General features: G+C 43.3%; 1 protein-coding gene and 1 long non-coding RNA gene across 5 annotated transcripts in view; one reads left to right on the top strand and one right to left on the bottom strand.

Annotated features, from left to right (window-relative positions):
- The window catches only part of LOC119974848 (rab effector Noc2-like), a 253,248-nt gene extending 250,632 nt beyond the window's left edge, over nt 1–2,616 (top strand). For all 4 annotated transcript variants that reach the window (XR_005462586.1, XR_005462585.1, XM_038814146.1 and 1 more), the window contains one exon: nt 2,478–2,616. Coding sequence is in view for 1 of the 4 variants with exons in the window: in XM_038814148.1 (XP_038670076.1) it covers nt 2,478–2,488 (11 nt within the window). In the remaining 3 variants the exon portion in view is untranslated. The remainder of the gene's footprint in view (nt 1–2,477) is intronic.
- The window catches only part of LOC119974849, a 117,341-nt gene that overhangs the window by 12,467 nt on the left and 80,555 nt on the right, over nt 1–24,319 (bottom strand). The gene's annotated exons all lie outside the window — the stretch shown is intronic.

Raw genomic sequence — 24,319 nt, 5'->3', positions numbered from 1 at the left:
CATACGAAAAGCTGGATAAAAGCATAGTTAGTTTCTAAAAATGTTTGACCATAGAAGGCTATTGATGGGGTAGGAAATCTGATGCAATACACCCGCTTTTTATGGAATGTGTATGTGCTCATTATTGCAAAGCTTGGTTCGCTCCATTTTGTATCCCCTGTATGTTTTGATGGAGAACTTGCACTGTTTCTGCTCCAGGGCAACAAGAAGCAAAATCCAAAGAAATTGTTTTGAAACATATACTTTCACCATGCAGCCTGTGTCTAAAGAGTCAGTTTCTTGCAGTGGAGAAATGGAGGTGAAAATTCTGTATATTAAAAAAATGTAATTTATTTCAGAAAGGTTGGATAGCAAAGAGTTTGTTACAGTACTATAAAACATGTCTAAATCGGAAAACAATTGTTATGTTTTCGAACCAAGTTCTCTTTGCAACAAATCGGGCTGTAAACAGCATAAATGAGGACCTACTCATTTTGGTCGATCAAATCAGGGCAGGACCTACTCAGTTAATGGTAGGGTGTTGGGGAGAGTTACAGAACAAAGAGATCTAGCACAGGTTCATACCTCCGTGAAGGTGGAGTCGCAGGTGGACAGGGTGGTGAAGAAGGCATTCAGCATGCTGGGTTTTATTGGTCAGAATATTGAATACAGGAGTTGGGACGTCTTGTTGAAGTTGTACAAGACATTGGTAAGACCACACATGAAATACTGTGTTCAGTTCTGGTCACCCTATTATAGGAAGGATATTGTTAAACTAGAAAGAGTGTAGAAGAGATTTACGAGTATGCTACCAGGACTTGATGGTCTGAGTTATAAGGAGAGGCTGGATAGGCTGCAACTTTTTTCCCTGGAGCGTAGGAGGCTTAGGGATGATCTGATAGAGGCCTATTAAATAACGAGGAGCACAGGTAAGGTAGATAGTCAACATCTTTTCTCAAAGGTAGAGAAGTCTAGAACTAGAAGGCAGAGGTTTAAGATGAGAGGGGGGAGATACAAAAGAGACCAGAGGGGACATTTTTTCACACAGAGGGTGGTGAGCATCTGGAACGAGCTGCCAGAGGCAGTGGTAGAGGCAGGTACGATCTTTTCCTTTAAAAAACTAGTTAGACAGTTACATGGGCAGTGTGGGTATAGAGGGATATGGGCCAAATGCAGACAAATGGGACTAGCTTGGTGATAGAAACTGGGTATCATGGACAAGCTGGGCCGAAGGACTTGTTACCATGCTGTAAACATCTCTGACTCTATGACTCTAATAGATCTCTGCAACAATCCTATTATTCGCTTGTGTTTTACAAAGGTACCTAATTTGTGCGGTATAAAGATGTGTAACAGTTGTCAGTGTTCCAGCTCAGGCAGATGCTCCGTCCTGACAGTAATTCTTTGTGCAGTTGTCAAAATAAAAATATGAAATAGTGCTTATTGTCTCTTTGATTGCTGTCCCTTTGGAAATCATCTTCATCAGGTTATATTTTAAAAACATAATTAGTGGCAGTAATCAAAATGCCACTTTGTTTTATAGTGCATACTTATTTGAGGGTTTCCCTCACCATGGCAATAATACTTCTATTTAAATTCAGTGCCAAAACAACATGACAACCATTATTAGTGTTGCTATTGATATGTTAATTATAAACTCTGACTTTCAATGTATTGCAATGTCAAAATCAACATGTTTCATAGCAATGCCAGAGAATGATCGTTATGCACAACACTTCTGAGCAAGAAAGCAATGCCCTAAAAGTAATATTGTTCTTTTTAATTTCAATCTATGTACAACATTCAGAAAGGTGCATTTAATCTGTCGTCAGAGTAACAGAGGGAAATGTATGCTTTTATAACAATTGTATTCATGCAGTGATACTCCAGCATTTCTCCATGAGAACAGATTTAGGGAGCAAAAAGGTGACCATATGGTCCACATACTGTGCTGTTGTATTTATTTTATTTTTGAGAATGTAAGTGACTCATTAAATTGGAATAATGGTATGCCAAATGCCCTATAATGAAAACTTCTTTAGACTAAGAAATATATCACAATTCATATTGTTAATATTTCCAAAATGTTCACGCCAGGTGCAAGCGTAATAGATTTTGAATATTGTAGGTCAAAGATTTGGGCACCATTAAGTTGTTGAGGGTAATTGTTATTTTTGTTTTGTGCAATGGAGATTGCACAATAGTGAATAAATTATTTTACAAATACAAGTGGGAGGTGTTCTGGGAAGAGTCCCATTTTAAAAATGTTGACAAAAATGAACTGGTTTCATGAATATTTTCACCGAAAGTATTGCTTCTGTCTTTGTAAACCCAAGTGATAACCGTTTTATGTCTCTTTTCTGATCCACTGTAATTGAGAAAAGAGTTCTTTGCTACTTTTAGTCCTTCCAGAACAGAGTTGACATGCAGTCTAATTTATCGGGCGTAATATATGCTCTGTGAGTGTTTTAAATTGAATTTCTTTATGTCTGCTACAGGTTGTCATTGAATGGGCCAGGGTCCAGGCATCCTCCCAATCTCTGTCATCCAGGAATTGTTCCCGTTCTCCTTCCCAAGATGTCGGGTTGGAGCTGTTGATTCTGATGTCATATGAATAAAATAATTGTATAAACCTGATACAAGTTCTCGAGTCATTTTATTTGGTCACGCAACTTTAACTCCAGGGTGGTTCGTTTGCTGAACTTCCTGCTGGCTAACATTGTCGATTGGGGCTCGAGAAAAATCTTTCCTGTACCAATTCGTAGCGGAATCTGGTACGTTCTAGTTATTTAATCTGTTTTGTTCATGAGATTTTCAAGAGGCAAATTCTTTTTTGAGCTTCAGTGTTTAAAACATTCAATCCTGGTTTGCGTTGTGAAGTGAAGCTTTGGTTGCTGCATGCATGCTATCAAGAGTGAAAACCCAAAATAGGTTTTTGAAGTGCGAGTGTGGTTTCAGAACAAGTAGTTAGTTGTTAGGTAGGCTTTAACTTGAGCAGATATATTTTGTTTGGATCCACGTTGAAAATTAGCTTCCATTAAGATTTTGCGTATCACTCCCAAGGAGGAATTTTGAAGAAGCCAAAATCTAATTTTGTGGCTGGGTTGTCCATTACCTGCAGTTAGTTAATTGTGAGATTGCAGAAGGCCATTGGCAATCATTTACTATGTTCCAATTGCACACTGTGATGCTGAGATAAACTACAATTCCAATATGTGAAAGTGCTAAAATAGTTAAGAAAAATGTTCAATAAGTTTTGGAATCACTCATGAATCTGCCGCTTTTTGCTTAATCCCGTTCTCTCCCTCGCCTCCCTTTTAAAATTTCTATTTGAGTTAGCCAATCATTTAAATTTTGACCTTTCTTCCAGTTCAATAGACAGTCTGAATTTTATGTGTTAACTAGAGCTAGTAATACCTTAAGAAATTAGATAATACCGTAAGAAATTAGATTGTACCCTAATAAATAACCTGGTGACATTCTAAGGTTATTATAAGAACATAGGATCAAGAATGAATATTCCATTCTACCCCCTAGCATGTTCCTCATTGGTGGCAAAATGATTTAGCACAGTTTTGTCTATTCACTTAATATATTAATGTCTCTTTGTAATTTGGCACTCCCATTTACGCGCTATCATTTTCCCACCAATCTCTGTGTCATCAGCAAACTTGGATCGCCAAACACTATTATGTTATCTAAATCATTAATAAATCTAATGGATGGTTCAGGCCCCAGCATTGATCCTTGTGGAATGCCACTATCCACATCCTTCCGATTCAAGTACATGCATATTTTCCAATCCCTCTGCTTTCTGCACTTAATTACCTAACCAAGTCAATGATTTACATCCTTTTCCATGAGCTTTAATTTTAGCTAGCAGTTTCTTTTGTGGATCGTTATTAAATACCTCCTGGACGTCCACATTAACTACATCCAGGGACATTTCTCTGTTCACTCCTTCAGCCTTTTAAAATGATGTGCAGATTTCTTCTTTACCTTGAAGACAAACTTACCTGTTCACCATGAAACTTTCAGGACTAGAGTATGTCTAAAAGTTACACAACGGAGAGAGATGCCTTAATGTGATTTTTCTGAATGATAACACGAATGTGAAGCAGCTGTTCCAGCCTACCATAAATTGCCTTGAGAAATGCAGCACAGTTTGTAAAGAAAAAGTGAGCTGGTGTAATGTTAATCTTTTGAATCACAGTCCAGTTGCAGTTCCCTTCAATGGAAAGTCACCTTAAAACCGTTTCACTGACTGATCACCATGGGTGATACAAAATGTATGGAAACAAACCCTAGCTGTGAATTGGGTAAAATGAAATAAATCTTTCAACCACGGCAACAGAAGTGGCAGGACTTATGGTAAGCATTAGCATAACTTGGATAGCTGGTTAATTTCCTTTCGTAAATCAAGCAGTACAGTTAGAGGAGAGCACAATGTGAGGAACGGGTGTCTTCAATGTTAGAAATAATCAAATCACTCAAAGCTCTTTATTTTTCTCTTGTTATTCCTGATTTCCCTGCTGAACACTTGCATAATGAAATAATTACATGTCGACATAATGCTTTCTGGAATGCTGATGACTGCTGATAATTAGCGGCATGCATTGTGGTTGCTAATCTTTCCAAAGATGGTATGGTAATTTCATACAAAGAGGGAGAAAATATGTCCTCTCAGGTTCATTTAGCCTTGAGGTTAAAGCTTGTTGCAGTTCCAACCATACTGAGCACTCATCGTCCCATATTTTAGCTGAATTCCTTTGACAGTGAGCTTATTTTTGCAGGATGGATGTTAGGGACCTGAGTTTAGAAGGTCAGAGCCCACGGGGGCTAATAAACCACTTTGGTTACGTCAATGCTGCTCTTTTTATCTAGCCGTTTAGCACTGTGTTACTATTTGCCTGGAAATTGAGATTCACTATAGGTAACCTGTATATTTCCTTTTCAAATAAAGTTTTCATTTCCAAACCTGTTGAAAATTTTACTTCATGGACTTATCTATCATTGCTAGTGTTGCCGTGTTTGGTACATATGAATGATGCTTAGTGAGATGAAATCATTACAGGCCTTTCATTGTGTGAAATAGAAATATCGATATCAACCTCATCAGAGCAAAATCAAGTTATTTCACAGTTAGAAGCGCAACATTTGAAGTTCCTCTTCATTACCTTGAGAGACTAACTGGAAAATTGGACCAAAATAGATCTAAGTGCAGAAAAAAAGTATGTGAAGTCAGAAATCAACGAGATTAAAACACATTCGGATGCAGTTTAGATCTCCTGTATGGGTGACTGGTAATTATTATATTTGTGATGCATGGGTCTGTCTGAGGAATAGTGCTATGTGCCTTAAAAGATTCATTCTCTGAAAGTGATTATGAATTTTGATTATTTTTGTTGCAGAGGAAATGTACGTAAGTATGTATGATATTACATTAATGAATTATTTCCTAATAGCCAGACTAGGTTTTTACATTTAACCCCCATTGATTCTTAAAGTGCATTGACCATTCCTGTTGAATCCCTTATTTCCCATTTTGTTTACTTTGTCGTTATCATTTTTGATCTATGGATATTTAATGGATATAGACCTTTAAGTTGAGCAGAGGAAGTGAGGAACTCAAAAGTTGCATAGGAGTACATTGTGCTGTGAAAATTTAGATTTTTAACAGAAGAACTCAGACTTTCTGACACCTGAGAGATCGGAGGGATTTGGTTCAATTGGTTGGCTGGTGACTAATGGATTGGCCAAATACTGTAGACCCAGAAAGGAGACAGAACTCTCCTGGATGCCGAGAGAAGAAGCTGTGAGTTCCTTGCTCTCTCTCTCTCTCCAAAAAGGTTTCCAGCTTGCTGGTCTGAATCTGCAGAGAAGTCTTGAGGTCCTGATGAATCTACAGTAAAAATCATTACAGACGGAACACAAGAACATCTAACTGAAGGCCTAGACTCAGATATCCTGGAAGACATCCATCTGAAACAGACATTTTGTATAATTTTCTTTTACACCCCTCTTTCCCATCTGTGTTTGTCTGTCTTGTGTGTGTGTGTGTGTAGAGGGTGGGGTGAGTTAAAGAAGGGGGGTTATTAATCAGATAATAGTTAACCAGTTGTATTTGTTGCCTATTTAAATATAGTTATTGTTATTAATAAGCATTAATTGTGTTTAAATTTACAAACCTGGTGATTGTAGTTATTGGACAGCCAAAGACCAAGGGTGGATTCTCCGCAACCTTGCACCGAAATCGCGTTTGGCGCGGGGGCGAAGAATCAACTTTCTCGCTGAAATCGGGCCTGGCGCCCGTCTGGCAATTCCCCGGGACCCGAGCATCAGCGTGCTCGTGGAGTATTCCGCGCGGCTGGGGGGCAATTGCCTGAGGCCTCCGCTCCCAACCGGCCAAGTCCCCGACGGCATGGTTCTAACCACCTATCGCCTTTCGGAACCCTTGCGTGGTGAGTCCGCAGCCACCCTGGTGGGGGGCGGGGGGGAGGAGGGGGGGCGGCCTGTGGTGGGGAGGGAGGTCCGACCTTTGGGGGGAGGGGGCCTCCTATGTGGCCGGGCCCGCGATCGGAGCCCACTGTTCGGTGGGCTGGCCTCTCTGGCTGGGGACCTCCTTTCTTCCGTGCCGGCCCCTGTAGCCCTGCGCCATGTTGCGCCGGGGTCGGTGCATTGAAGGGAGCCACTCACATGCGCATGTTGGCGCTGGTACCACTGCGCATGCGCAGATCCCGCAGCGCCCAGTTGACGCCGGGATCAACAGCTGGAGCAGCGTGAACTGTTCTAGCGCCGTGCTGGCCCCCTATAGGGGCCAGAATTGCTGATCCTGAGGCCGTGTTGACGCAGTCGAGAAATGCGATGGCATTTCCGACGGCGTCAACACTTAGGGTGGGATTTTGAGATCCTAAGGCTAAGAGTTAATTTCTATTACGTGCAGTAGCCAGAATGTTGTAACATAATTTGGGGGCGCAGTTCCGTGATCTATGGTATAGTAGGCAGCGACATTTGGGGTACAGTTTAAATTGAAAAGAGGCACAAGGGTTATAATTGGTTACCAGGATCGTCCTGGATGCTGAATTTCTTCAGGAGAAGGACCTGACTTTGGTTTATTTACAGGGGCTTTGAAACGTCAAGTGAATTGAATTGGCAAGTGAATTAAAAATAGAGGTGCTGACTGAAGCTAGGAAGGTAGAGATAATAGAGAAGGTAGAGAGGGCAGCACGGTAGCATGGTGGTTAGCATAAATGTTTCACAGCTCCAGGGTCCCAGGTTCGATTCCCGGCTGGGTCACTGTCTGTGCGGAGTCTGCACGTCCTCCCCGTGTGTGCGTGGGTTTCCTCCGGGTGCTCCGGTTTCTTCCCACAGTCCAAAGATGTGCAGGTTAGGTGGATTGGCCATGCTAAATTGCCCGTAGTGTCCTAAAAAGTAAGGTTAAGGGGGGGGGTTGTTGGGTTACGGGTATAGGGTGGATACGTGGGTTTGTGTAGGGTGATCATTGCTCGGCACAACATCGAGGGCCGAAGGGCCTGTTCTGTGCTGTACTTTTCTATCTATTGAAGCGATCGCTCAGCATTTAAATTTGAAAAAGGTGCTAGAAACACAGCCTGGGACAATGCAAAAATCAGTGGAATTACTTCAGGTCTAGTTACAAATGAAACAATTAGGACCTCGGGTGCGATATCTAGGAGGTGGGTCACCCTTCTGGGAGCTCCGAGCGGGACCTGTTTTTTCTTAGATTTTGCCCATTTTTTCAGGTGATACCAGGAAACGCAGGTGACCGACAGGATAGGTTACCCCTGTGCCGATCCCATGCCCAAATGAAAAGGAAAAGAAACCAGGAAGCCTGAAACTGGCCTGCTCTCAACAGACTCGGGAACCTCGTGGAATGCCTCGGCACAGGGGCTGGTTTAGCACAGTGGGCTAAACAGCTGGCTTGTAATGCAGAACGAGGCCAGCAGCACGGGTTCAATTCCTGTACCGGCCTCCCCGAACAGGTGCTGGAATGTAGCGACTAGGGGCTTTTCATAGTAACTTCATTGAAGCCTACTTGTGACAATAAGCGATTATTATTATTAAGATGGTGACCACAGAGCTGCAGTCAGCAGCCCCAGTTACACTAAACACACTCTCAGATGCCTTGGCCAAAGAATTCAATAAACACTCCAACCTACACTTCGAGAAGCAGTGGCTGCTGATATTGGACAGAATATGTAAGTCAGTTGAGGAGGCGGTGGTACAGGTCCATCTGGAGCTCAACGAAGCCGTTGGAAAGATAAAAAAAACATGGCAAACCACTGAAAACTGTTGAGGAGACGCTTATGAGACACGAGGACTAGCTTGTGTCAGATCAAGGCCATGATTGCAGTGGTGGCCGATGAAAAAAGGTTGATGGTGAAGGTTGACAACCTGGGTAATCGGTCATGGAGGCAGAATGTCTTGAGTTGTGGGACGTGTTTATAGATGGACGGCTGGTCAGTTGGGAGGAGCTCCTGGCGAAATTCCAACTGGCAGGGACACACCTATTCCGATATTATTAACTGAGCGACTTCGCTCGGGGGATTTGCCCGGAGTTCCCCTTGGCACCATAGCCTTCCCTGTTGGAGGAAATTTTACAGTTGTCAAGAACTGGAAGGGGAAAGATCTCGAATACCTGTGGGCGGATTGGAATCTATGCCGCTTGGTCGGGTGAAGGCAAAATGGGAGGAGTTGAGACCCATTGTAGATGAGGATGTGTGACCTCGAGGGTAAATCCCACCTCATCCTGCATGCAGCTCAACCTCATCCAACTCGAGTAGGTTCATCGAGCTCATCTAACCAAACGTAGGATGAGCGGGTTCTTTGATGGATTGGAGGACAGGTGCGAGCGTTGTTCTCGTGGGCCTGCCAACCATGCCCACATGTTCTGGTCTTGTCCGAGGATGGTGAGCTTTTGCTTCTCCTTCTTTGGGACCATGTCAGCGGTTCTTAACATCGATCTGGAGCCTTGTCTGTTGGTGGCCATTTTCAGGGTTGGACTCGCCAGGCTGTGGATGGGGGTGAGGGCGGATGCATTGCCTTTGCCTCACTGACAACCCGAAGGTGAGTTCTGTGGGGATGGAGAGCGTCCACTCCACCTAGTGCCTCGGCCTGGTTGGGTGAACTTGTGGACTTTCTATACCGGAAAAAGGTCAAGTACACCATTGGGATCAGTAGTGGAATTCTACCCGAGGTGGCAGCCATTTATCTCTCACTTTAAAGAGTTAATTGCCATCAGCTGTTGGGGAGGGGGTGGGAGGCATGGTTTATTGTTGGGGTTAGGGGGATATGTGAGGGTGGGTGGTTTTGGCTGTAGCCTTTGTGTTATAACCTGCCTGCATACCATTGGCTGGGAACTAATGGCAATCCCATAATCCTGTGGGAGTATGAGCTTCCCCAATGAAGGGATGTGGAGAAATCATTAGCAGACTCCCTGCATAAATAGAGCTGGCCAGTTTGGAACCAGCGGAGAGAGAGGAGCGAGCAGCAAGGGAAGTTGCTGCTGCTGTTGTATATATGTTATTGTAAATAAATGTTATTTCTTTGTAACCTGAAAACCCGTGCTGGATTCTTCGTGGCCCTCACAAAACTTTGTTTTGTGTTTTCCTGTATCTGCTTTCTTGTGTTAACACGACAATTGTATTATGTTTGAACAATTTTCATAGTTGTGTTGTAGTTCCGATCATGTTTGTTAAATATTAAAACTGTAATAAAATATTATTTTTCAAAAATGAAACAAATAGAGATGCAGCAAAAAGAATAAGAAATGTAGATGCAACATAAAGAAAGAGAATTGGAGATGCGGTGAAAAGAAAGCTTATGAAATGGAAATTGAAATGAGAAGGTAGAGAGAGAGAGGAGGAAGCAAAGGCACTAGAAATCAAAAGGGAGCTTCCAGGAGCTAGAGGGGAGCTTAACCCTTGGACGGAATCCAACGGTGATATGCTTACATTTATACAGGCTCTCCCAAAATTTGAAGAGAAGGAAGTAGAGTCATCTTTTTATGGTGTTTGAGAAAATAGCAACTCAAATGGGGTGGGCGAAAGAAAAGTGGACATTACCCATGCAAAGTAAATTGACAGGGCGTGCACGGGAAGTTTATGCTTCCCTGTCAGCAGGGGAGGTTTCTAAGGATTATGACTAGGTTAAAAAGAACGATTCTGGATGCAAAAGAATTAGTTCCTGAGGCACACAGGCAAAGTTTCGGAATTTAAGGAAACAGCTGGGACACAGTTATGCTGTATTTGAAAGGGTTAAGCAGAACAATTTTAATCGGTGGATATGAGCATTGGGAGTTAAACTACCTATGAGGCTCTTGAGAGAAGTCATTCCCTTGGAAGAATTTAAGAATTCACTATCTTCTGTGATAACCCATATTGGAGACCGAAGGATAATGACTGTGAGAAACCAACGATAATGGCTGATGATTATGAGCTAATCCCTAAATTCAAACCTTTATTCCTTGGGTATTTTCTAGGAATTAAGAGTTAATTTCAATTCTGTTGCAGGTCAGGCGGGGCTGGAATTGACTGCGTACTAGCCCAGGGTGTCTTAAGAATAGCTCATTTTGAATTAATGGTTGAAGAGTTAGCAACATGATCACATCAGTGCAGATTACTGCTTAACCAGAGTTATATTTTCATCTGAATCAAGAGTCCCAGGGATCAGATCCCTGGCATTTTGCTTTAAACATGTAGAAATTAAAACATTAGTTCTGATTAATAATTGGATCTGATATTTGTATTTAGTACAGAGATTATATTTGTTAGGAGGGAAGAATTCTAGCCTAATTCTGAGTCAGTACTGGGTATTTGTATTTGATTTTATGCATCAGGGCTAGTCTATGTTTGGTGCACATTTGAAGCCATTAAACTTTGGTTAACGTGCAGTCACATAACAAAGCTTTAGATCAGCTACTTCGCAAAACTGATTTTAAAATTGCTTATTTTAATCAATTGTCTACACCACATGAAATATAGCCGAAGCAGTAATCAGAACAGGGCATGAGGCACTTCAAACTCAGAAAATCTATTATATTACAACATTGATTCTGACTAATTGATTATTTTGGAAAAACAGTGCAAAATGAAGAAAGCTCTAAAAAAAGAAGGCTTTGTTCTCAGTCTCACACCATTGCCGGTGGTAATTTGTCCTGCACCTGGACTTCAAAATTTTAACAGAATGGTACAAATTATTCTGGACTTCGCACATTGAAAGTTTGCACAGCGTTGATGTAGATTGTGCATATAAGATTAATCCTCGTCTTTTCTGTGTTTTTTAGCTTTTTAAAATATTAAGGCGTTGAATTAGTGAACTCTGAGAGGTGTGAGAATTTTAGCTAGAAATGAAAAAACAATGGACGGGATTCTCTGTCCCGCTGCACCCATTTTTCCGCCCCCGCCAGCGACAGGATCCTCCAACCCGCCAGCCAGCCAACGGAGATTCCCATTGTGGACACCCCCACACCATCGGGAAATCAGCGGGCGTGAGTGCGCTGCCGGCGAAACGGCGGATCTCGCCGACAGAGAATCCAGCCCAATAACGTTTGAGGCCACTTGTAATCTGTCTGCAAGAGGTTGCGACCATTTATCTTCATCAAATAACAAAGGGCGGGACCTTCAAGTTGCTCCCACCCCGAGACGGGGAATCTGAGCCACAGGTCAATAGACCTCCAACAAATCGTTCCAAAGTATTCCCCAGTTGATTGGAGCTTGACAGATTAGACATTTGTGCTCTTTTCTCACCTTAAAACCCCTGAAAATAAATTGTATTAGTTCTGCCAGTAAACTTGTGTCGGATCTCCGGTACCATTATTTTTATTCTAATCTAGCCCTGACTAATTGGTTTGCTCTAATCTTTGCATGTTGCCAGGGTAGCAGATCTGATCAAGCACACCAGGTTCCAAATACAGCACCTCGTCTGAAACATGCCTCAACACAGTGCGCAACACAGGCCTCATCTGTTCTTTGTAAATCAGAGATAACAGTGTGGCTGATTGAAACACCTTGCACTCACTCCGTCTGGACATCCACATCTGCAGTCATAAACCTCAAGCTGGGGAAATATATGCTATCCCAACCACCTGGATCTTTGTCTGGCTTTTACTGATAACCTTGGCATCAAGAAAAAAAATACTATTTCATATTCTTGGAAATGAGTTGTAAATATCCACAATAAGAAAAAGTTGTAATTTTCACTTTAACTATTTAATCTAGTCTACAACAAAATAAATCATATGCATCCCAATATAGTTGCAAGCCCTAGAGAACAGGAGTAAGCGATTTATGCCTTCGAGCCTGCTCTGTCATTCTAGCTGATCTGTACTAACTCCATTAACCTGCCTTTGCTCCAAAGTTCTGGATACCTTTCTGGATACCTTTACAAGAAACAAATCTATCAATGTCAATATTGCAAATTGTTATTGATCCATTGATCCAACATTCACAGGAGTGGGTGAATTCCGGGTTTCTCTTGGTGTCAAAAAGTGCTTCATGATTCACTTCTAAATAGCCTGGTGTAGTCCTCAATAATAACAGTCATTATTAGTGTCTTTCATTAACACTGCAATAAAGTTACTGTGAAAATCCCCCTGTCACCACACTCCGGCGCCTGTCCGGGTACACTGAGGGGGAATTCAGAATGTCCAATTCACCTAACAGGCATGTCTTTCGGGACTTGTGGGAGGAAACCGGAGCACCGGAGGAAACCCACACAGACACAGGGAGAATGTACAGACTCCGCACACAGTGACCCAAGTCGGGAATCAAATCTAGGTCCCTCGCGCTGTGAAGCAACAGTGCTAGCCACTGTGCTATATTATGACATTTTATTGCCAGGAACAATCCTGGCAGCAGGGTAGCATGGTGGTTAGCATAAATGCTTCACAGCTCCAGGGTCCCAGGTTCGATTCCCGGCTGGGTCACTGTCTGTGTGGAGTCTGCACGTCCTCCCCCTGTGTGCGTGGGTTTCCTCCGGGTGCTCCGGTTTCCTCCCACCGTCCAAAGATGTGCAGGTTAGGTGGATTGGCCATGCTAAATTGCCCGTAGTGTCCTAATAAAAGTAAGGTTAAGGGGGGGTTGTGTTACGGGTATAGGGTGGATACGTGGGTTTGAGTAGGGTGATCATGGCTCGGCACAACATTGAGGGCCGAAGGGCCTGTTCTGTGCTGTACTGTTCTATGTTCTATGTTCTAATCCCTGTTTATACAGCAATTTAACATGCTTCAGGTCCTCGGCACAAATATAATGGGCAGCGCAGCTGGATAGAGAGATGTGGCCTTTTGTGGGAGCATTTCTACATCCAGTCTCTTTTATATGTCTTTCTACTGAATGGGCTGTGCTCTTTTTGTCATTAATTCATTCCTTCCCCTGCAGAGGGACTCCCTCAGCTCTGGAACCATTTGGGTAAATCTCTTTTGCATCCCCTCAATGGCCCTCGCATGCGCCCTAAGGTATGGTGACCCTACTTTACTTTCGTTGGACACAATATTCTAATTGCTGCCTTGCGAGAACTTTGTAACGGTTTGGAAAAAGTCCCCCGCTTTTGTAGTCAACACCTCTATTTATGAAGCCCAAGATTCCATATGCTCTGCTAACCACTCTTTCAATATGCCTGCCACGTTCAAAGATCGAAGCTCACAACCCCCCCCCCCCCCCCCCCCCCCCCCCAAGGACCTTCTGTTCCAGCGCACTCTTTAAAACTGTACCATTAAATTTGAGTTGCTCTCCCTGTTCCTGCTGCCAAAATGCCAGATCTCACCATTTTCTCTACCACTTCTCTGCCCATTCTGCCTGCCAATCGATGTCCTGCTGCAGTCGATTGGCATCACTCTCACCTACCTTCATATTCATGAGTCTCAGGTTTGTTAACTAGCCTACTGTGTCCTACTTTGCCCAAATGATTTCTGAAAATCCGCGTAGACATTTATTGCTTTCTCTTTATTAACCTTCTCTGTTAATTCATTAAAAAATAAATTAGATCAGTAAAACATCATCTACTTTTTACAAATCCCTGCTTGCTCTCCTTAATTAACTCAAATGCCTGTAAGTCCCTATTGATTTTTTTCCCTGATTATTCTTTCTAAGACCTTACCTACCGCTGATCTTCAGCTGGCTGACCAGTAATGGGAATGTCTTTACACCCTTTCCTGAATAAGAGTGTCATATTTGCCACTCTCTAATTCTTTGGCATCACCCTCCATATGTGGGAAGATTGGAAGATTAGGACAATCCCTTCTTCTATTTTTGCTTTGACTCCCTTTAGCAACTTGGGATGCAAGCTAACCTTAGCAGATGACATCCACTCTCAGCATAACCATCTTTTCCAGCATATCCTTTCTCACAATTTTCACCCCATCTATTACCTCTACCATCTCCACTTTACCGGATATTTGTTGTTATCTTCTTCCTTACTAAACAAAGTACTAATTAAATATTCTCGCCTTGCTCTGAACCTCTCAGCATTTATCAACTTCTTTGTCCCTAATATGCCTACCTTCCCTCTTACTACCCGTTTGCTATTTACATGCTGGTGGCAGAATTTTGGGCTCCCTTTTATGTTAACTGCCATTCTATTCTCATATTCTCACTTTGCCACTCTTTCCTTCTGTTGCCTGTAAATTATTTTTATTAAATCATCAGAAACTTCGACCAGTTTAGTAGTAAAACATTTTACCCAGGTGCCTTTTACGTATGAAGCCAACAAAGGACAAAACAGGTTCACGGTTTAACCCGGTTTTAGTCACAACTCTCTCACTCACCCAAAATATGATGCGCACTCACAGCTGAACTCTAGACATTGCCCGCAAAGGAGATAGGCTACGAGTGGGCTCTGGGCTCAGAGTTCATGATCCCCTCTTCTTGTGATAGTTGTGCCTGGGGAACTCCCAGGTCATGGCTGAAGATCTGTACCGATGTCCTTTCTCTTATACTGGTTTTGCAACACCGTGTCATAGGTATATACCCACACCTGGCCTGAGTTCAATTGTCCCATCCAGACTCAAACTCATGAACGGGAATAAATAAGATACTCCTGTTCAGCCAGGGTGATTCATTCAAGATCCATTGTCCTCTGAAACATTTTGTCTGACCAGCTATTAGCCCATTATGGAGTCTGATAGTCTCTCTCATTCATTGTGCTGCAAAAGTAATCATCTCCTGTCTGGAAATCAGTTACATATTCATAGCATGGTCTTTGTCCTTTTGTACAAATGTGATACCTACTGTGAGTGGGTATCAAAGTCCATATAATGATAGCGAGTTTCTGTGTTGACTTGTGTGCTCTTGCAGACAACCTGTATCGATTCCAATGGGGCCTCATTTGGAAGTTTCTAAAACTGGAACCATGTGTTTTTCCCCATTGTCATCCTGTTCCCAGTACCACAGTTCTACACTTCTCCTTCAACTTATTATAATTCACCTGACATACTCTTTTATTGTTTAATCATATTCTTTATCGTCTCCAAGGAAAAGTGGCTTTCATTCCCCTGCCTTTACCTCTTGTTGGAATATGCCTAGCTTGTATTTGATATACCTCCTCCTTAAAGACCATCCATTGTTCTGTTACAGTTTTCCCTCTCAGTCTTTGGCTCCCTTTTACTCTGGCTTCTCATCCTATGGAAGTTAGCCCTCTTGCAATTTAGAAGTTATTCTTTGGATTAATAGGGAGGTATTGTCAGCGTCAAGCTAGGATGGGGACTCGCGATTTTTGGGGTTGGGGTGGAGCCGGGAGTGCAGGAGGCGAAAGAGGCTGGTGTGCTGGCCTTTGCGACCCTAGTAACCCGGCGAAGGATCTTGCTACAATGGAAGGATGCGAGGCCCCCAAGCGTGGAGACCTGGATCAATGACATGGCGGGTTTCATTAAGCTAGAGAAGGTCAAATTCGCCCTGAGAGGGTCGGTACAAGGGTTCTTTAGGCGGTGGCAACCTTTTCTCGACTTTCTGGCTCAACGATAGGGTACAGGGACAGTAGCAGCAGCAACCTGAGGGGGGAGGGGGGGAAGGGGGAGGGAAAAGGGGGGGGGGCGGACAATGACTATGTTTGTTTATTTAATTTTAATATATTTTTAAGTTCTTTTGTTGTTCATTGGGGTTAGGGGGGTGGGGGGATGTGATACATGCGTCGATACGGTCTGGGGGGTGTCACAGTTATTATGGGTTATTTTGTTGCATTTCATTGTTTGTCGTTATGTTTTATATTTTCTGTAAAAAATTCCAATAAAAATTATATTAAAAAAAAATAGGGAGGTATTGTAACACAGTGGCTGGCGTCCCTATCTCTCAGCCTGAAAGTCCGAGATTGTGTCCAACCCCAGAACTTGATGTCAAGGAAGATGTGTTCATGACGCGGTCAAGCAGGTTGAGTGTCAACCTGTAAATCCTTCCAAATTCTCCAAAGGCTGGCGGTAAGAGTGGGAAGGCTCCTGGTCAGCCAAGCTTGTTGTGGAGTGGAGCCCCTCAAGTATAAGTCCCTGACGACAAATTACCGACCAGTTCCAGAATGACCAGAAACGCAAACAAATAAAAGTCTGCCTTAGTGCACCACTAGGTGCAGGCAGAAAATTGGAACTTTAGATTATTCCTTGCTCTGCTCCATTACTAATTTAAACCTTATGATAGGTTGGATCACTTTTACCGAAGTGTTCCCCCACAGACACTTGATCAACTTCGCCTATTTCATTCCCCAGCACCAGATCTCCTTCTTAGTTGGACCAAAAAACTTCTGAAGGAGGTTCTGCTAAACGCATTTCACAAATTGGGTGGCAAAGCACTGCTACCTCACAGTGACAGGGACCCGGGTTCAATTCCAGCCTCGGGTGACTGTGTGGAGTTTGTACTTTCTCCCTGTGTCTGTGTGGGTTTCCTCCGGGTGCTCCAGTTTCCTCCCACAGTCCAAAGATGTGCAGGTTGGTGGATCGGTCTTGCTGAATTGTCCCTTAATGTCCAAAAGGCTAGGTGGGGTCATGGGGACAAGATGGGGGCCTAACTCTGGGTGCTCTTTCAGAGGGACGGTGCAGCTGTGATTGGCCAAATGGCCTCCATCTGCATTGTAGGGATTCTATGAAATTCCTCTGTCCTTGTCCTTTGGGCAGCAGGGTAGCATGGTGGTTAGCATAAATGCTTCACAGCTCCAGGGTCCCAGGTTCGATTCCCAGCTGGGTCACTGTCTGTGTGGAGTCTGCACGTCCTCCCCCTGTTTGCGTGGGTTTCCTCCGGGTGCTCCGGTTTCCTCCCACAGTCCAAAGATGTGTGGGTTAGGTGGATTGGCCATGCTAAATTGCCCGTAGTGTCCTAATAAAAGTAAGGTTAAGGGGGTGGGGGTTGTTGGGTTACGGGTATAGGGTGGATACGTGGGTTTGAGTAGGGTGATCATGGCTCGGCACAACATTGAGGGCCGAAGGGCCTGTTCTGTACTGTTCTATGTTCTATGTTGTATAATGAGGCAGACTTGAATAGGGAACATAAGATGAAGGAACCCTCAGGGAGCAGTGATAACAATATGATAGAATTTACCCCGCAGTTTTATGAGTGAAACTGCAATCATAGATTACATAGAATTTACAGTGCAGAAGGAGGCCATTCGGCCCATCAGGTCTGCACCAGCTCTTGGAAAGAGCACCCTACCCAAGCCCATACCTCAACCCTATCCCCATAACCCAGTAACCCCACCTAACACTAAGGGCAATTTGGACCCTGAGGGCAATTTAGCCTGGCCAATTCACCTAACCTGCACATCTTTGGACTGTGGGAGGAAACCGGAGCACCCGGAGGAAACCCACGCACACACGGGGAGAACATGCAGACTCCACACAGACAGTGACCCAAGCCGGGATTCGAACCTGGGACCCTGGAGCTGTGAAGCATTTGTGCTAACCACTATGCTACGGTATTACAATTAAATAAGGGTAACTACAAAGACGTGAGGGAGGAGCTGGCCAGAGTTGATTGGAAAAGGAGCCCAGCAGGGAAGACAGTAGAACAGCAATGGCAGGAGTTTTTGGGGGTTATTAGGGAGGCACAACAGAAATTCATCCCAAGGAGGGGGAAAGGCATCCATGGCTGACGAGGGATGTCAAGGACAGCATAAAAACTAATGAAAAAGCATATAAAGTGGCGAGGATTAGTGGGAAGCCAGAGGATTGGGAAGCCTTTAAAAGCAAGCAGAGGACAACTAAAAAAACAATAAGGGGGGAGAAGATGAAGTTGGAGTTCAAGCTAGCTAGTAATATAAAGGAAGATAGGAAGAGATTTTTCAATACATAAAAGGTCAGAGAGAGATGCAAAAATAGACATTGGACCACTGGAAAATGTGGCTGGAGACGTAATTAAAAAAAATTTTTTTTAAGAGTACCCAATTAATTTTTCCCAATTAAGGGACAATTTAATGTGACCAATCCACCTAGACTGCACATATTTGAGTTGTGGAGGCAAACCCCACACAAACATGGGGAAAATGTGCAAACTCCACGGACAGTGATCCAGAGCCGGGATCGAACCTGGGACATCGGCGCCGAGAGGCAGCAGGGCTAACCCACTGCCCCGGCTGGAGAAGTAATAATAGGAAACAAAGAAATGGCAGTTACTTTGCATCAGTCTTCACGGTGGAAGACACCAGTGGGGTGCCAGAGCTCCAGGAGAACCAGGGGGCAGAGGTGAGTGCAGTGACCATTACTAAGGAGAAGGTTCTGGGGAAACAAAGGTCTGAAGGTGGATAAGTCACCTGGACCGAATGGACTACACCCCAGGGTCCTAAAAGAGATAGCTGAGGAAATTGTGGAGGCATTGGTGGTGATCTTTCAGGAATCACTGGAGACAGGAAGGCTCCCAGAGGACTGGAAGTGGCTAATGTAACACCACTGTTTAAGAAGGGAGGGAGGCAGAAGACGGGAAATTATAGGCCGGTTAGCCTGACTTTGGTCATTGGTAAGATTTTAGAGTCCGTTATTAAAGATGAGATTGCAAAGTACTTGGAAGTGCATGGTAAAATAGGACTGAGTCAGCACGGCTTTGTCAAAGGGAGGTCATGTCTGACAAATCTGTTAAGAGTTTTTTGAGGAGGTAACAAGGAAGTTAGACAAAGGAGAACCAGTGGACATGATTTATTTAGATTTCCAGAAGGCCTTTGACAAGGTGCCGCATAGGAGACTGTTAAATAAGTTAAGAGCCTATGGTGTTAAGGGTAAGATCTTTCATGGATAGAGGATTGGCTGATTGGCAGAAGGTAGAGAGTGGGGATAAAGGGGTCTTTTTCAGGATGGCAGCCGGTGACTAGTGGTGTGCCTTAGGGGTCTGTGCTGGGACCACAACTTTTCACAATATACATTAATGATCAGGAAGAAGGTACAGAAGGCACTGTTGCTAAGTTTGCAGATGATACAAAGATCTGGAGAGGGACAGGTAGTATTGAGGAAGCAAGGGGGCTGCAGAAGGATTTGGACAAGCTAGGAGAGTGGGCAATGAAGTGGCAAATGAAATAAAATGTGGAAAAGTGTGAGGTTATGCACTTTGGAAAGAGGAATTTAGGCATAGACTATTTTCTAAATGGGGAAATGCTTATGAAATCAGAAGCATAAAGGGACTTGGGAGTCCTTGTTCACGATTCTCTTAAGGTTAATGTGCAGGTTCAGTCGGCAGTTAAGAAGGCAGCAAGACTAGGGATATACTTCTGAGGCTGTATAAGGCTCTGGTCAGACCCCATTTGGAGTATTGTGAGCAGTTTTGGACCCTGTATCTGAAGAAGGATGTGCTGGCCTTGGAAAGGGTCCAGAGGAGGTTCTCAAGAATGATCCCTGGAATGAAGAACTTGTCGTATGAGGAATGGTTGAGGACTCTGGGTCTGTACTCGTTGGAGTTTAAAAGGATGAGGGGGGATCTTATTGAAACTTACAGGATACTGTGAGGCCTGGATAGAGTCGAGAGGATGTTTCTACTTGTAGGAAAAACTAGAACCAGAGGACACCATCTCAGACTAAAGGAACGATCCTTTAAAACAGAGATGAGGAGGAGTTTTTTCAGCCAGTGAGTGGTGAATCTGTGTAACTCTTTGCCGCAGAAGGTTGTGGAGGCCAAATCACTGAGTGTCTTTAAGACAGAGATAGATGGGTTCTTGATTAATAAGGGGATCGGGGGTTATGGGGAGAAGGCAGGAGAATGGAGATTAGAAAAATATCAGCCATGATTGAATGGTGGAGCAGACTCGATGGGCTGAGTGGCCTAATTCTGCTCCTATGTTTTATGGTCTTATCATCTCAATCGATATTTGAGTAATTAAAGTCCTCAGGTATCACCCTTTACATTTCTTGCGAATCTTTCTGATCCCACTGCAGATTTGCTCCTTTATCTCTCCTCTACTATTTGCAGCCTATAGATTACCCTCAGCAGCATGGTCATACATGTTTTGGTTCTCAACGTTAGCCAAATACATTTGTGCACCAAGTTCTGGCTCAGGTAAGAAAATGAGCATGCAGCTCGCCAGCTGCACAGTCGACATTTCTCGCCAGGTAATCCAGCACTCAGTGCAAAATAAATCTCCAGAATGCTGGTTGGCGCGACCGGAATAATCTGGCAGTGTCGGGAATCCTGAGTTCAGGATGTCATTTATAAAGGGCGCCCCGATCTTTGATTCCAAAAAAAGACAAAGCACCCTTCCCCTTCCACGCACACAGAGAGCCTTCACAGGCACAGGAACCTTCCCCAACAAACATGGGAACATCTCCCCCCTACGCACATGGGAACCCCACCCTCTCAGGGAAATGGGGGTTCCCCAGCATTGCCTGTAACACTGCCCCTGGCACCCTGGCACTCCCCTATTAGTTGTTTAAATATATTGAAATGGGGTTTCCAAACTTCCTGGGCAGGAACCTCTTTTGTCACTGGCGAGAGGTAGGGAAAATCGAAAAATGAGTTCTCGTGGCTAGATTTTTGTTTTCCAGCTCTCAAGGCATTTTGTTCCCGCATTACCATTCTCGCTCTTGACGAACACAGGTGCAAAATTCCCTCCCTGTCTTTCTAGCATTGCAGTGTCTCCCCTGATCAGTGTCTGACACCCCATCTTTTTCTTCCTTCCTTATCTTTCTTGAACATATTGAATCCTTGAACCGTAAGCATTCAGTCTCACCATTTTCAAGCCCCATTTCCATTATCGCCACTATATTATTCTTGCATTTCCAGCTCACCACACTTTGTGTATTTATTTACATCCATGCATTGTACAACTGTCTTTGTATTCCCCGTGATCCTTCTTAGTCTGCTCCTATCTGATATAGTACTTCTACATCCTTCTCTCACCAACGTTCTTCACTCGTATGCATTTTATTCCTGTTTGCTACCTCTATATGATGATGCCCATCCACCTACCAATTTAGTTTAAACTCTTTCCAACTACCCGTACGAACCTTTCCACGAGTACATTGCTCCCAGTCCTGTTGAGGTGCAACCCGTTTCTTTTGAATAGGCACCCGCTGCCTCAGAACTGGTGCAATGTCCCAAGAATCTGAAGCACTCACTCCTGCACCATGCCTCAAACTGTGCATCACCCCTCCCTATCTCAGCCCTTGTAGAATGCGTTGAAGCAGTACTCTGACCAAGTGGTTAATTTAGCAATTTTTGTTTGGGATTTTGGAGCTGTAAGTCAAATCAATATAGAAGCAAATTTGAGTTTGAGAAGGTTGGTTCAGCGTTTAAGCAACTATTCATTGTACTGATAATATATCTAATGTAACTGACTAGTAATATTCGTGCTCTTTGACTTTTGTGTAGTAAATTTATTTTGTTTAAAATTGTGGAATTTTTGGCTTCATTCTTTTAGTAAATACGGTGAATCCAGTTGCCCCTCAAGTTTTGAATCCTGAACTGAAGCTTAAGCAACTGGAGACAATTCCGACACGTGGTCCCCCAAGATGCATGAAATGCGCACGTGGTGCAAGAGTTGAAAGGATTCAGCTGCCCATCCATGATATAAGAAAAAAATCTCTATTCCTTCTTTTCGAATCACACTAATATTTACATAAACCATTAATTTTAGTTAATGCCGGTGGACCTACTCTGTGTTAATACTCTTAATGCTAATTGCCTTGTCATACTTACCCTCATTGAAATTTTATCAATTAATTTATCCGATTTAGCAATAAATTTGATATAGCACTTTATAGTTTCCCAGTCCTAGTTTAAACCACTGCTCTAGTTTTTTTTAAAAAGCCAGAATATTCAGCAACCAATCATCTCCATGTTATCCGTTGACATTATCCTTGTTTTTTGTAAATACCCCAGTCACATATTTTTGATGCAGTTGAGTCTATTCCCTTTAGCCAAGTTCTCTTATAAAATTATTTTTAAATACTCAGCTATTTTATTTAGTACAATTCCCAGTGTAAAACTTAACAAATATCCCTTCAGATATGTGGGGAAGAGGAAGTCTAGAGGGCATCAATATAAGATAGTCACCAAAACATTAAAAAGGAAACTCAGAAGAAATTTATTTATCCAAAGAGTGAGGAAAAAATGCAAAGTTGTCATAGTCCCAGATGACCATAGGCTGCTTTCCCCTTTGAAAGGGAGAGCTGACTGGTGGTGATTTACCCTGAGGATCACCGCGCCTCAGGCAGGAGGCAAGGTTGGGAGGGCAGGGCCTTCATGAATAGCCTCGGCCAGTAAGGGGCTTGAACCCGCGCTGTTGGCCTCACTCTGCATCACGAACCAGCTATCTAGCCAACTGAGCTAAACCAACTGGTTACTAATATATATATCAAAATAGCAGCAGTCTCAATTCCCACACTGGGGGAGCACAGCGGTGTATTCCATTCGATCTGAAAAACAAACGGTCAGCACTTGACAACTGTTCAGGGCCTTCATGAATAACCTGAGTTGGAATTGAGGAAACGCTGTTGGCCTCGCTCTGCCAGCTATCCGGCCAACTGGGATAAACTGAGATCTAACTTGCTGTCAAAGAAAGTAATTAAATTGGTAGGACAAAGGGGGAGGCTCGCTAAATATATGAAGAAGTCTTACAACACCAGGTTAAAGTCCAACAGGTTTGTTTCAAATCGCTAGCTATCGGAGCACAGCTCCTTCCTAAGGTGAATGAAGAGGTGAGTTCCACAACCACATATATAGACAAAGTCAATGATGCAAGACAATACTTTGAATGTGAGCCTTTGCAGGTAATTAAGTCTTTACAGGTCCAGGTAGAGCGACTGGAGATAGGCAAGTCCCGTCATGACCTGTAAAGACTTAATTACCTGCAAAGACTTGCATCATTGACTTTGTCTGTATAGTTGGTTGTGGAATTCACCTCCTCATTCACATTAGGAAGGAGCAGTGCTCCGAAAGCTAGTGATTTGAAACAAACCTGTTGGACTTTAACCTGGTGTTGTAAGACTTCTTACTGTGCTCACCCCAGTCCAACGCGGTATCTCCACATCATGAATATATGAATACATAAGGAATAGAGCGTTATGTTGACAGATAAGGCGGGGGGGGGGGGGGGGGGGGGTCCAATGGAACATAAATGGCCCACGTATTGGTTAACCCAAATGGCATATAGTGTATATTCGATGTGATTTCCATGTCCTTCCTCACTTTTACTTTCAACCTACCTTGAGCCAGCCAGTCGGCTTCTAGGTAAGTTGGAACGGCAATCAGCAACCGTTGAAAAGTTGTTGATTTGGAATGTTTGGGGAAACTAAATGGATTTTCATGTTCGATTTCATGTTTGATTGATCATTCACTAGTTCTCAGATTTCTTAATGCTGCTATCAGCAAACTTACTCAAACGCTGGAACTCATCTCGAGAGTATTGGATTATTTTAAAAACAATGAATTCTGTCTTTATAGAGCACTGGGGAAGTGACATTTTGAATAATGTGCCTAATTCAAAAGGATATTGATGTATTGCCATAAGTTCAGAAAAGGAAATATTCTGGACCAGCAGGCTCAGATTTATGAAAAGAAACTCATCGACTGAATGTGCAGAAAATAAAATGGTGAGAATATGAGATAATGCAGAGGAATGTTGATGTCGGTGTGAACACCATTTAATTTGGCTTCCAATTGCTGGGCTGAAGGCCACGGTTTCAAAATTAAGTAATCTTAAAACGAGGGTAAAGATCAGAATAATTTCCAACCCCCACCCAAGTTCTTGATGGATGGAATGATTCCCGGTATTGAGGCCGAAACAATCAACTTGGAAAAAGTGATTTGTTAACTGTATGTCCATGATTGTTTTTTGAGGATAAAGAGTTATACAGCCAGTGTGATGATCAAGTATCCCTCAGGGCATGGTGGTTTCTATGTTTCAAGGGTAGGAAAATGCCTAAGTCAGGGGG

The sequence above is a fragment of the Scyliorhinus canicula genome, chromosome 12 (genome assembly GCF_902713615.1).
Source record: "Scyliorhinus canicula chromosome 12, sScyCan1.1, whole genome shotgun sequence".
Classification (NCBI taxonomy): domain Eukaryota; kingdom Metazoa; phylum Chordata; class Chondrichthyes; order Carcharhiniformes; family Scyliorhinidae; genus Scyliorhinus; species Scyliorhinus canicula.
The sequence above is the reverse complement of the archived record's forward strand: the minus strand, read 5'-3'. Positions and strand labels throughout refer to the sequence as shown.